A 13,492-nucleotide genomic window follows, 5' to 3' on the forward strand; every position below is an offset into this window, starting at 1 on the left:
AACAGTGAGGGTGAGGTGGAGGTTAGAAAGCCTACTTTGTGCCAGTCAATTGTATGGAACATACAGGTGAAGTCGGAAGTTTACATACACCTGAGCCAAATATATTTAAACTCAGTTTTTCACAATTCCTGACATTTAATCCTAGTAAAAATTCCCTGTCTTGGGTCAGTTAGGATCACCACTTTATTTTAAGAATGTGAAATGTCAGAATAATAGCAGAATGTTTTATTTCAGCGTTTATTTTTTTCATCACATTTCCAGTAGGTCAGAAGTTTACATACACTTAATTAGTATTTGGTAGCATTGCCTTTAAATTGTTTAACTTGGGTCAAATGTTTCAGGTAGCCTTCCACAAGCTTCCCACAATAAGTTGGGCGAATTTTGGGCCATTCCTCCTGACAGAGCTGGTGTAAGTGAGTCAGGTTTGTAGGCCTCCTTGCTCGCACACACTTTTTTAGCTCTGCCCACAAATGTTCTATAGGATTGAGGTCAGGGCTTTGTGATGGCCACTCCAATACCTTGACTTTCTTGTCCTTAAGCCATTTTGCCACAACTTTGGAAGTATGCTTGTGGTCATTGTCCGCTTGGAAGACCCATTTGCGACCAAGCTTTAACTTCCTGACTGATGTCTTGAGATGTTGCACCAGTCCCTCCTGAAGTGCACCAGTCCCTCCTGCATTAAAGCACCCCCACAACATGATGCTGTCACCCCCATGCTTCACGGTTGGGATGGTGTTCTTCGGCTTGCAAGCGTCCCCCTTTTTCTTCCAAACATAACGATGGTCATTATGGCCAAACAGTTCTATTTTTGTTTCATTAGACCAGAGGACATTTCTCCAAAAAGTACGATCTTTGTCCCCATGTGCAGTTGCAAACCGTAGTCTGGCTTTTTTATGGCGGTTTTGGAGCAGTGGCTTCTTCCTTGCTGAGGACTTTACTGTGGATATAGATACTTTTGTACCTGTTTCCTCCAGCATCTTCACAAGGTCCTTTGCTGTTGTTCTGGGATTGATTTGCACTTTTCGCACCAAAGTACGTTCATCTCTAGGAGACAGAACGCATCTCCTTCCTGAGCAGTATGACGGCTGCGTGGTCCCATGGTGTTTATACTTGCGTACTATTGTTTATACAGATGAACGTGGTACCTTCAGGCATTTGGAAATTGCTCCCAAGGATGAACATATAATTGTGAGATAATTGTGTAGTTGTGTAGTTTTAGAGTAATTATCGGGGTTAGCTAGCCAGCTATTTTCGTCCGCCGCGACGCCGTTCTCCTAACTTAGTCAACACTGCTAGCTAGCCAACCTTTACCGACTAGCAGCACTGTAGAAACTAATACATTACAACGGAACGATTTGATTAGTGTAGTGTTACCTAGCTACATAGTTGTCTTTGTCATAGTTTGATAATTGTGTAGTTTAGAGTAATTATCGAGGTCAGCTAGCCAGCTATTTTCGCCCTCCGCGACGCCATTTTCCAAACCTAGCCAACTTTTACCGACGAGCAGCATTGTAGAAACTAAATACATTACAAAGGAACGTCTTGATTTTGTTATGTTAGCTAGCTACATAGTTGCCTTTGTATCATGATAAAGGTGTAGTACTGAAACTATCGAGGTTACCTAGCCAGCTACACTTTCAAACAAAGTCAACAACGCAGCCACTGCTAGCTAGCCTACTTCACCAGCCAGCAGTACTGTATCATTTTAGTCATTTTAGTCAATAAGATTTTTGCAACGTAAGCTTAACTTTCTGAACATTCGAGACGTGTAGTCCACTTGTCATTCCAATCTCCTTTGCATTAGCGTAGCCTCTTCTGTAGCCTGTCAACTATGTGTCTGTCTATCCCTGTTCTCTCCCCTCTGCACAGGCCATACAAATGCTTCACACCGCGTGGCCGCTGCCACTCTAACCTGGTGGCCCCGCGCGCACAACACACGTGGAGTTCCAGGTCTCCGGCAGCCTCTGGAACTGTCGGTCTGCGGCCAACAAGGCAGAGTTCATCTCAGCCTATGCTACCCTCCAGTCCCTCGACTTCTTGGCGCTGACGGAAACATGGATTACCACAGATAACACTGCTACTCCTACTGCTCTCTCCTCGTCTGACCATGTGTTCTCGCATACCCGAGAGCATCTGGCCAGCGGGGTGGTGGCACTGGAATCCTCATCTCTCCCAAGTGGACATTCTCTCTTTCTCCCCTGACCCATCTGTCTATCTCCTCCTTTGAATTCCATGCTGTCACAGTTACCAGCCCTTTCAAGCTTAACATTCTTATCATTTATCGCCCTCCAGGTTCCCTTGGAGAGTTCATCAATGAGCTTGACGCCTTGATAAGTTCCTTTCCTGAGGATGGCTCACCCCTCACAGTTCTGGGTGACTTTAACCTCCCCACGTCTACCTTTGACTCATTCCTCTCTGCCTCCTTCTTTCCACTCCTCTCCTCTTTTGACCTCACCCTCTCACCTTCCCCCCCTACTCACAAGGCAGGCAATACGCTTGACCTCATCTTTACTAGATGCTGTTCTTCCACTAATCTCATTGCAACTCCCCTCCAAGTCTCCGACCACTACCTTGTATCCTTTTCTCTCTCGCTCTCCTCCAACACTTCTCACTCTGCCCCTACTCGGATGGTATTGCGCCGTCGCAACCTTCGCTCTCTCTCTCCCGCTACTCTCTCCTCTTCCATCCTATCATCTCTTCCCTCTGCTCAAACCTTCTCCAACCTATCTCCTGATTCTGCCTCCTCAACCCTCCTCTCCTCCCTTTCTGCATCCTTTGACTCTTTATGTCCCCTATCCTCCAGGCCGGCTCGGTCCTCCCCTCCTGCTCCGTGGCTCGACGACTCATTGCGAACTCACAGAACAGGGCTCCGGGCAGCCGAGCGGAAATAGAGGAAAACTCGCCTCCCTGCGGAACTGGCATCCTTTCACTCCCTCCTCTCTACATTTTCCTCTTCTGTTTCTGCTGCTAAAGCCACTTTCTACCACTCTAAATTCCAAGGATCTGCCTCTAACCCTAGAAGCTCTTTGCCACCTTCTCCTCCCTCCTGAATCCTCCTCCCCCTCCCCCCCCTCCTCCCTCTCTGCGGATGACTTCGTCAACCATTTTGAAAAGAAAGTCGACGACATCCGATCCTCGTTTGTTAAGTCAAACGACACCGCTGGTCCTGCTCACACTGCCCTACCCTGTGCTTTGACCTCTTTCTCCCCTCTCTCTCCAAATGAAATCTCGCGTCTTGTGACGGCCGGCCGCCCAACAACCTGCCCGCTTGACCCTATCCCCTCCTCTCTTCTCCAGACCATTTCCGGAGACCTTCTCCCCTACCTCACCTCGCTCATCAACTCATCCTTGACCGCTGGCTACGTCCCTTCCGTCTTCAAGAGAGCGAGAGTTGCACCCCTTCTGAGGAAACCTACACTCGATCCCTCCGATGTCAACAACTACAGACCAGTATCCCTTCTTTCTTTTCTCTCCAAAACTCTTGAACGTGCCGTCCTTGGCCAGCTCTCTTGCTATCTGTGTCAGAATGACCTTCTTGACCCAAATCAGTCAGGTTTCAAGACTGGTCATTCAACTGAGACTGCTCTTCTCTGTGTCACGGAGGCTCCCCGCACTGCTAAAGCTAACTCTCTCTCTCCTCTGCTCTCATCCTTTTAGACCTATCTGCTGCCTTTGATACTGTGAACCATCAGATCCTCCTCTCCACCCTCTCCGAGTTGGGCATCTCCGGCGCGGCCCACGCTTGGATTGCGTCCTACTTGACAGGTCGCTCCTACCAGGTGGCGTGGCGAGAATCTGTCTCCGCACCACGTGCTCTCACCACTGGTGTCCCCCAGGGCTCTGTTCTAGGCCCTCTCCTATTCTCGCTATACACCAAGTCACTTGGCTCTGTCATATCCTCACATGGTCTCTCCTATCATTGCTATGCAGACGACACACAATTAATCTTCTCCTTTCCCCCTTCTGATAACCAGGTGGCGAATCGCATCTCTGCATGTCTGGCAGACATATCAGTGTGGATGACGGATCACCACCTCAAGCTGAACCTCGGCAAGACGGAGCTGCTTTTCCTCCCGGGGAAGGACTGCCCGTTCCATGATCTCGCGATCACAGTTGACAACTCCATTGTGTCCTCCTCCCAGAGTGCTAAGAACCTTGGCGTGACCCTGGACAACACCCTGTCGTTCTCCACTAACATCAAGGCGGTGACCCGATCCTGTAGGTTCATGCTCTACAACTTTCGCAGAGTACGACCCTGCCTCACACAGGAAGCGGCGCAGGTCCTAATCCAGGCACTTGTCATCTCCCGTCTGGTTTACTGCAACTCGCTGTTGGCTGGGCTCCCTGCCTGTGCCATTAAACCCCTACAACCCATCCAGAATGCTGCAGCCCGTCTGGTGTTCAACCTTCCCAAGTTCTCTCACGTCACCCCGCTCCTCCGCTCTCTCCACTGGCTTCCAGTTGAAGCTCGCATCCGCTACAAGACCATGGTGCTTGCCCACCGAGCCGTGAGGGGAACGGCACCTCCGTACCTTCAGGCTCTGATCAGTCCCTACACCCAAACGAGTGCACTGCGCTCATCCACCTCTGGCCTGCTGGCCCCCCTACCTCTGAGGAAGCACAGTTCCCGCTCAGCCCAGTCAAAACTGTTCGCTGCTCTGGCACCCCTATGGTGGAACAAGCTCCCTCACGACGCCAGGACAGCGGAGTCAATCACCACCTGAAACCCCACCTCTTTAAGGAATACCTAGGATAGGATAAAGTAATCCTTCTAACCCCCCCCCCCCCCCCAAAACATTTAGATGCACTATTGTAAAGTGGTTGTTCCACTGGATATCATAAGGTGAATGCACCAATGTGTAAGTCTGCTAAATGACTTAAATGTAAATGTAATGAACAAGACTTGTGGAGGTCTACAATTTTTATTCTGAGGTCTTGGCTGATTTCTTTTGATTTTCCCATGATGTCAAGCAAAGAGACACTTAGTTTGAAGGTAGGCCTTGAAATACATCCACAGGTACACCTCCAATTGACTGAAATGATGTCAGTTTGCCTATCAAAAGGTTCAGAAAACATGACATAATTTTCTGGAATTTTCCAAGCTGTTTAAAGGCATAGTCAACTTAGTGTATGTAAACTTCTGACCCACTGGAATTGTGATACAGTGAATTATAAGTGAAATATTCTGTTGTTGGAAAAATTACCTGTCATGCACAATGTAGATGTCCTAACTGACTTGCCAAAATGATCGTTTGTTAACAGTGGTGGAGTGGTTGAAAAACGAGTTTTAACCTCTTACATCTAGACGTTCCGCTAGCGGAACACCTGCTCCAATATCCAATGATAGGCGTGGGTCGAATGACAAATTCCTCAAAAATACAAAGACTTCAATTTTTCAAACATATGACTATTTCACAGCATTTTAAAGACAAGACTCTCCTTTATCTAACCACACTGTCCGATTTCAAAAAGGCTTTACAGCGAAAGCAAAACATTAGATTATGTCAGCAGAGTACCAAGCCAGAAATAATCAGACACCCATTTTTCAAGCTAGCATATAATGTCACAAAAAACAAAACCACAGCTAAATGCAGCACTAACCTTTGATGATCTTCATCAGATGACAACCCTAGGACATTATGTTATACAATGCATGCATGTTTTGTTCAATCAAGTTCATATTTATATCAAAAACCAGCTTTTTACATTAGCATGTGACGTTCAGAACTAGCATACCCCCCGCAAACATCCGGTGAATTTACTAAATTACTCACGATAAACGTTCACAAAAAACATAACAATTATTTTAAGAATTATAGATACAGAACTCCTCTATGCACTCGATATGTCCGATTTTGAAATAGCTTTTCGGTGAAAGCACATTTTGCAATATTCTCAGTAGATAGCCCAGCCATCACGGCTAGCCATTTAGACACCGACCAAGTTTAGCCCTGATCAAACTCCGATTTACTATTACAAAAGTTTCATTACCTTTGTTGTCTTCGTCAGAATGCACTCCCAGGACTGCTACTTCAATAACAAATGTTGGTTTGGTCCAAAATAATCCATCGTTATATCCGAATAGCGGCGTTTTGTTCGTGCATTCCAGACACTATCCGAAATGGTAAAGAAGGGTCGTGCGCATGGCGCAATTCGTGACAAAAAAATTCTAAATATTCCATTACCGTACTTCGAAGCATGTCAACCGCTGTTTAAAATAAATTTTTATGCCATTTTTCTCGTAGAAAAGCGATAATATTCCGACCGGGAATCTCCTTTTCGGCAAACAGAGGAAAAAAATCACAAAGACGGGGGCGGTCAGGTCACGCGCCTAAGCCCACAGTCCCTTGATCGGCCACTTGAGAAAGGCGATAATGTGTTTCAGCCTGGGGCTGGGATGACGACATTCAGGTTTTTCCCGGGCTCTGAGCGCCTATGGACGACGTAGGAAGTGTCACGTTAGAGCAGAGATCCTTAGTAAAAGATAGAGATGGCAAAGAAGTTCCAGAAATGGTCAGACAGGCCACTTCCTGTAAAGGAATCTCTCAGGTTTTGACCTGCCATTTGAGTTCTGTTATACTCACAGACACCATTCAAACAGTTTTAGAAACTTTAGGGTGTTTTCTATCCATATATAATAAGTATATGCATATTCTAGTTACTGGGTAGGATTAGTAACCAGATTAAATCGGGTACGTTTTTTATCCAGCCGTGAAAATACTGCCCCCTAGCCATAAGAGGTTAATGACTCCAACCTAAGTGTATGTAAACTTCCGAATGCAACTGTATAGTGTTGTACATTGGGTCATAAACAATGTTGTTCCAATGTTGTTCCAAACCTACGTTGCGTTGTTTGCAAGCATTATTTTGAATTGACCTATCAGCAGCCTCACACCCATTCTTCATTCTGATTGGTAGATTTTAGATTTTGACCTCACTCCCTGTTAATCTCTGTTGTTCTAGGTGGAGTGGTTGAAGAATGAGGAGCCAGTGGGCTCGGACGGGAACATCGACACGCGAGCGGACCACAACCTGATCATTCAGGAGGCGCGTCTGTCTGACTCGGGGAACTACACATGTCTGGCTAGCAACATTGTGGCCAAGAGACGCAGCCTCACTGCCACTGTGGTTATCTTTGGTAAGACGATGGGTTGGAATCTGGGTTGGAATCATTAGGTCACATTGTAGCAAAACATTTCAAAACATTGTGCAACGGTCAACAAAGATAAGCATTTGTTATTGGACTTCAGGTAGTCCGTCCATGTTTCATTCCGTTTTCTCCATTTCGTACCTAATGAATACTACCCTTCTCTATGGAGCAGACCATATGGAACAGACCATCAATTACTTTGAGCGTTTCATTGAGACTGCCTTGAGGGACAGATAGGTAGCATTTTCACTCTTATAATTAGGTCCATTGCGCAAAGGCAAGCTCAATCAAGCACAACTTGATTTTGGGGGGTGTTATTATTTCACTAAGTCAAACACCTTACAACAATCAAACCATACAGAGTTGTCCGATTTTGACACACAATTCATGGAAATGTTCCTTACAAATAACATCCCTTGTATTCTTTCTCCAAATGTACACTCAGCGGTTGTATTTTTCTGTCATTGGTCATAGGCTGTCACATCTTTGTAGCAATTTTTTATTCTTTAGTTTATTGTACATGCATAGTTCCACATGCATTATCACATTGTTAGCACTTAATTTGGTGTACTCATCTCCTTTCTCTTGACACGTGTATCTGAAGAGGATGTTTTCTGCCTCCTGTCAATGCATTTACTCAGTCTCTCATAAGCAGCATTAGGTGTTAAGAGCAGTCAGAAACATCATATCTGACATGTCTTGTCTGACATGTTCCATGCTGTGACAGGAAAGTAATGAGCAACTTCCTAGTTGTGTTTAAACACAGCAAGACTTTTAAAGACACAGGAAGGCTTTGACATGAGCTGTCAAAACTCCTCAGCTGCGTGCCTACCAGCTGGCTGCTAGCTGGTTGTTACCGCTGGCTGTTTGCGCTAGGCTAGGATTCCCTGTTGCTTGTGCTTTTGCAGCCTTGTAGGCCTCTTCTCTTTATTCATCCCATCTCTCAAAACCCGCTTTGCTAGTTAAAAACCACCCCCTCTGTGTCAACGAGACCAAATCACCACACTGACTGACAACCATTAAGACAACTGGAAATCCAGCTACTGTTTTTCTCTATACACAGAACCTGCCCATCAGTCATCTGTGTAGCTACCTGACTACCTGTCATGCTAATGAAGTGACTGGCAAGCCCTGCTGGGAGAAATAGCCTACAGACAGACAGATGTAGTGGAGTAATGTGTTCTCACACTGACATTTGTTTCCTGTCTGATGATGAATGATGATGAATGAACTCATCAGTCAATCACTCAGCTGCTATTGAGGCCAGCACATCTGAGAGAGAGAGACAGAGAGAGAGACAGAGAGAGAGACAGAGAAAGAGACTGTGAGACAGACAGACAGACAGACAGACAGACAGACAGACAGACAGACAGACAGACAGACAGACAGACAGACAGACAGACAGACAGACAGACAGACAGACAGACAGACAGACAGACAGACAGACAGACAGACAGACAGACAGACAGACAGACAGACAGACAGACAGAGTGGAGTCTTCACCTCTCTGACATGCCTTTGGTTCTCTTGGCCTTTCATGTTTAGCCCAGATGGAGTTCCTGTGTTTTAGGCAGTCAGCCTGTCTCTGTCAGACAGAACATGTGCTATAAGAGAGAGTGTGTGTGTGTTGTGTGCGTGCGTGCGTGCATGTGTGTCTGTGTGTGTATGTGTGTGTTTTAGGGAGAAAGTAAGCCAGTGTTCATACTTCTGGAAGTGTATTTCTCTTCCCTCCACATGCTTACAGTAGCTGTCATGTTATATTCCTTTATCCTTCTTTCCCTTTCTTTTCCTCACCCTCTTTTTGTCTCTTACCTTCTATCCTTCTCCCTCTCTCACATCTCCCTCTCCTTTCTCCATCACTCCTACTCCATCTCTCCCTCTACTTCCTCCCTCTTTCTCTTACTTTCTCTGTTCCTCAAGTGAACGGAGGGTGGTCGTTGTGGACAGACTGGTCGGTTTGTAACGTGCCTTGTGGGCGGGGGGTCCAGAAACGCTCCCGCACTTGCACCAACCCCGCCCCTCTCAATGGGGGCGCCTTCTGCGAGGGCATGTCTGTCCAGAAGAGTACTTGTAATGCCCTCTGCCCAGGTCTGTTTGTGTATTTGGCTATCTAGCAGGCTTCTTGTCTGTCTGACTATCTGTCTGTCTGTCTTCATGATTTTCATTCTATCCAACTGTCTGACTGTCTGGGAGGGGGGATTGTTTTGTTGTAGGGATGCATTATTTGCCGGAGCATCTGTATTTATGACAGTGCTGCTCTCCATGGCAGAGGAAGGCTCCGCCTCTGCTGTTAGGGTAATTTCCCTCCAAACCGGTTTCATAAACCCATAGTCTGATCCCATTTTACTGACTGACAGTGGCTTGGTGTCTGAAATGTAATGCAGTGCCCCTCCGAGACAGAGACGGAGAGATAGAGAGAAGAGGTTAGAGGGTGGGGATGAAAGAGAGGGAGAGAGAGGAGAGACACAGAGAGAGCGAGAGGAAGAGAGGGGAGATTGGAAGAGTGTGAACGTAGAAAAATAAGAAGGATAAGGCATAACTGAGGCAGGGAAATAGAAAGAGAAAAGCAACTGAAGTGCAGGAGAGTTAACAACAGAATGATTGAGAAAAGCCCTTACAACGAGTGAGAAAGCCAGAGAAAGACAGAAAGAGCAAGAGAAAGAGAGAGAGGGATCAGTGGCAGTTATCAGAGCGGCTGTGTAATCTGCGCAGTCCAAGTGTTCCTCTACACTTTGCCCAATTTATGCTTTCAGATCGCCACACCAATCACCAGGGAAATGCTGGTCATGTTGGGGGAAAGTTATCTGGCAAGGGCAGCACTCTCAACCACTCCTCTCTCTCTCTCTCTCTTTCTCTCTCTCTCTCTCTCTGAGTCTCATCCCATGCACAAACACAGCATTTGCATTTAGATTAGCAAGGCAGAGGGAAACATTGAAAGCCTACAGAGTTGTTAAGGTAATAGAGGAGACTTGATGGAACAAGCAAACTGTCTTTCCTGGCTTGAGTCAGCACCAGGATAGAACATAACATGGTATTGTTCTAATGTGGCCCCTGGAGAGAAAGAAGAGGGGGTTTTGTGTGGTGGGCTATAGGGCTAGTCCATTGTAAGTGCTCTATCAGTAAGGTCCATGTGTAGAGTAATTCTGGAGTAATGGTGGGGCAGTTATGTTCCACCTAGCTGTTTGCTGACTCTGGGAATCTATGATATGATTGTGTGTGCCTGCATGCGTCGTGCGTGCATCGTGCGTGCGCCTGCATCCTCCTTTGTGTGCTTGTGTGGTTACTGTACATGCTGTGCATATGCCTGTGTGTTTTCTAAGCCTTGCAACACTTCCTTCCTCCCTCTCAGTGGATGGTGGATGGGCAGAGTGGACAGAGTGGACGGTGTGCAGTGGTGAGTGTGAGAGGCAGCGCAGCAGAGAGTGTACGGCCCCAGAGCCCAAACGTGGAGGCAGGCTATGTGACGGGGCCGCTCTGGGAACATACAACTGCACCGGGGGTCTCTGCACTCACAGTGAGTATTGTCAGGGGGTCTTTGCACTCACAGTGAGTATTGTCAGGGGTCTCTGCACTCACAGTGAGTATTGTCAGGGGTCTCTGCACTCCCAGTGAGTATTGTCAGGAGTCTCTGCACTCACAGTGAGTATTGTCAGGGGGTCTCTGCACTCACAGTGAGTATTGTCAGGGGTCTCTGCACTCACAGTGAGTATTGTCAGGGGGTCTCTGCACTCACAGTGAGTATTGTCAGGGAGTCTCTGCACTCACAGTGAGTATTGTCAGGGGTCTCTGCACTCACAGTGAGTATTGTCAGGGGGTCTCTGCACTCACAGTGAGTATTGTCAGGGGGTCTCTGCACTCACAGTGAGTATTGTCAGGGGGTCTCTGAACTCACAGTGAGTATTGTCAGGGGTCTCTGCACTCACAGTGAGTATTGTCAGGGGGTCTCTGCACTCACAGTGAGTATTGTCAGGGGTCTCTGCACTCACAGTGAGTATTGTCAGGGGGTCTCTGCACTCACAGTGAGTATTGTCAGGGGGGTCTCTGCACTCACAGTGAGTATTGTCAGGGGTCTCTGCACTCACAGTGAGTATTGTCAGGGGGTCTCTGCACTCACGGTGAGTATTGTCAGGGGTCTCTGCACTCACGGTGAGTGTTGTCAGGGGTCTCTGCACTCACAGTGAGTATTGTCAGGGGGTCTCTGCACTCACAGTGAGTATTGTCAGGGGGTCTCTGCACTCACAGTGAGTATTGTCAAGGGGGTCTCTGCACTCACAGTGAGTATTGTCAGGGGTCTCTGCACTCACAGTGAGTATTGTCACATACAGATTCATCTGGTGCTAAAACTCTGGTGGTGGAGATCATTATCATTCAAATCATCATTAGAATCTTCATCATCATCATGATCTTCAGAATGTTCATCATTGGGATCATCATCAGTACTTTCATCGATTCCCTCTTTACTCCCCTTTGTGATTATATCATCATCATTATCATCATCAATACCACACTTATTTTGTTGAGAGTTTAAAACATCACCAAAGACAAAGTAGTCTTCTGTTGGCTGGCATGGCATGTTGGCTGGCATGTTTCCAGTTGCAACACCAGCAATATTGTGGACAAATCCATCCTAAGTTCCTTAGTGCTGCAATAAGCAGTGAATGACATAGTGTATCTGCCACGTGCTTTGACAGCATGGCATGGAAGTCCATACAGTACTTATTTAGTCATTCTTCTGATGCCCATGTCATTTCATCTCTCCGCAGGAAGACAATCAGCCTTATCATGTTCCTCACATCAATCTCCACAAACACACACTCATACAAATACACTCATAAACACACACATGCTCCATACAATCCCTGGGTGACAGAAAATCCTATCACTGAACCAATCTCACTACCATGAGACACACACACACCATGATCATGATCACACACACATTTGGGCATGTACACTCATGTTCACACACAGCAGTGCAGTCACGCACGCACGCACGCACGCACGCACGCACGCACGCACGCACACACACACACACACACACACACACACACACACACACACACACACACACACACACACACACACCATATACTCTCTGGGTGATAAAGAGTCCTAGCACTGGGCCAATCTTACTACCGCGACACACAGACACAGACACATGTACATGTTGTACAGTACATGCACACACATACATGTCCTCATTGGAAAACAACTGCAGGTTAAATCCTGTAGTATTCCATTCAAGTAGAAGTGAACTGACATGGTGTCTCTGTGTCTTTGCAGATCTGCTACACGACGCCAAGCCACAGGGTGAGTTCTCCCCAATCACCATCTTACTTTAGAACACACCATGTACACACTGAAACCGCTGTGGCTTCTCCTCTACTATAACAACCATTATAGGTTGTCACGCCAGCACTCACAGATACAACCCTCCAACCCAAAACGCCAACATCATGATCCAGAACCATTATTACCACTAGCATTATCAAATTCACCAATATTTAACATTATCTGACCACCGACATCATTATCCTATCATTATTAACCACAAACACTATTTATGTCATTTTCTCAATTGAAATGGCCGGTCTCTTCCAGAAATGTACTCATCATAAGGAACCGTATTCTCATGATGAACATCATCAAAATCATGTCTTAAAGAGATAGTTCGAGATTTTGGCAACTAAGCCCTTTTTTCTACTTACCGAGTCAGAGGAAATCATGGATACCATTTTTAGTTTTCTGCATGCAGTTTGAAGGAAGTTGAAGGTAGATTCTGCAGTATTGCTTACTAGCATTAGCGCAATGACTGGAAGTTTATGGGATCCGCTAGCTGTTCCCATAGACTACCAGTCATGCCAATTACTTCAGGGACGCCACAACTGTTGCATTCAGATTGTTTTAGTCTTTTTCGTCGTTGTGGGAAGGAGGGGAAAAGACGCAGCCAGTCAATCTGTCTGCCAAAACTTAGCGAGCCCCCAATTAACCTGCCACTGTTAGCTGCTAATGCCTCTTTTGCATATTTTGGCGAATGCTCCTTTTCTTGGAGCTTCAGGCTACTTAGCGATTTTCTCAGTCCCATTCCTTTGCAGATCTCATTATCTTTGGAGAACAAGCTAAGCCAGCAGTCCTTTTCTTCACACACACACACACACACACACACACACACACACACACACACACACACACACACACACACACACACACACACACACACACACACACACTCTCTCTCTTTGTTATCTGTTGTGGCATACTGGTGAGACCAGATAGAACGTAACCATTGTAGATGAGCTAATTTAATAAATTGGTCTTGTCACACTATCCCAACAGAACGCA

General features: G+C 46.4%; 1 protein-coding gene across 5 annotated transcripts in view; it reads left to right on the top strand.

The window, feature by feature from the left end:
- Positions 1 to 13,492, top strand: part of LOC106567541 (netrin receptor UNC5D) — a 353,854-nt gene that overhangs the window by 297,275 nt on the left and 43,087 nt on the right. For 2 of the 5 annotated variants that reach the window (XM_014136944.2, XM_014136984.2), the window contains exons 5-8: positions 6,964 to 7,138; positions 9,071 to 9,238; positions 10,500 to 10,664; positions 12,434 to 12,460. In XM_014136944.2, the coding sequence (XP_013992419.1) occupies positions 6,964 to 7,138; positions 9,071 to 9,238; positions 10,500 to 10,664; positions 12,434 to 12,460 (535 nt within the window). The remainder of the gene's footprint in view (positions 1 to 6,963; positions 7,139 to 9,070; positions 9,239 to 10,499; positions 10,665 to 12,433; positions 12,461 to 13,492) is intronic. The other 3 variants (XM_014136955.2, XM_014136965.2, XM_014136973.2) reach the window with 3 other exon arrangements.

This window comes from Salmo salar, chromosome ssa01 (genome assembly GCF_905237065.1).
Source record: "Salmo salar chromosome ssa01, Ssal_v3.1, whole genome shotgun sequence".
Classification (NCBI taxonomy): domain Eukaryota; kingdom Metazoa; phylum Chordata; class Actinopteri; order Salmoniformes; family Salmonidae; genus Salmo; species Salmo salar.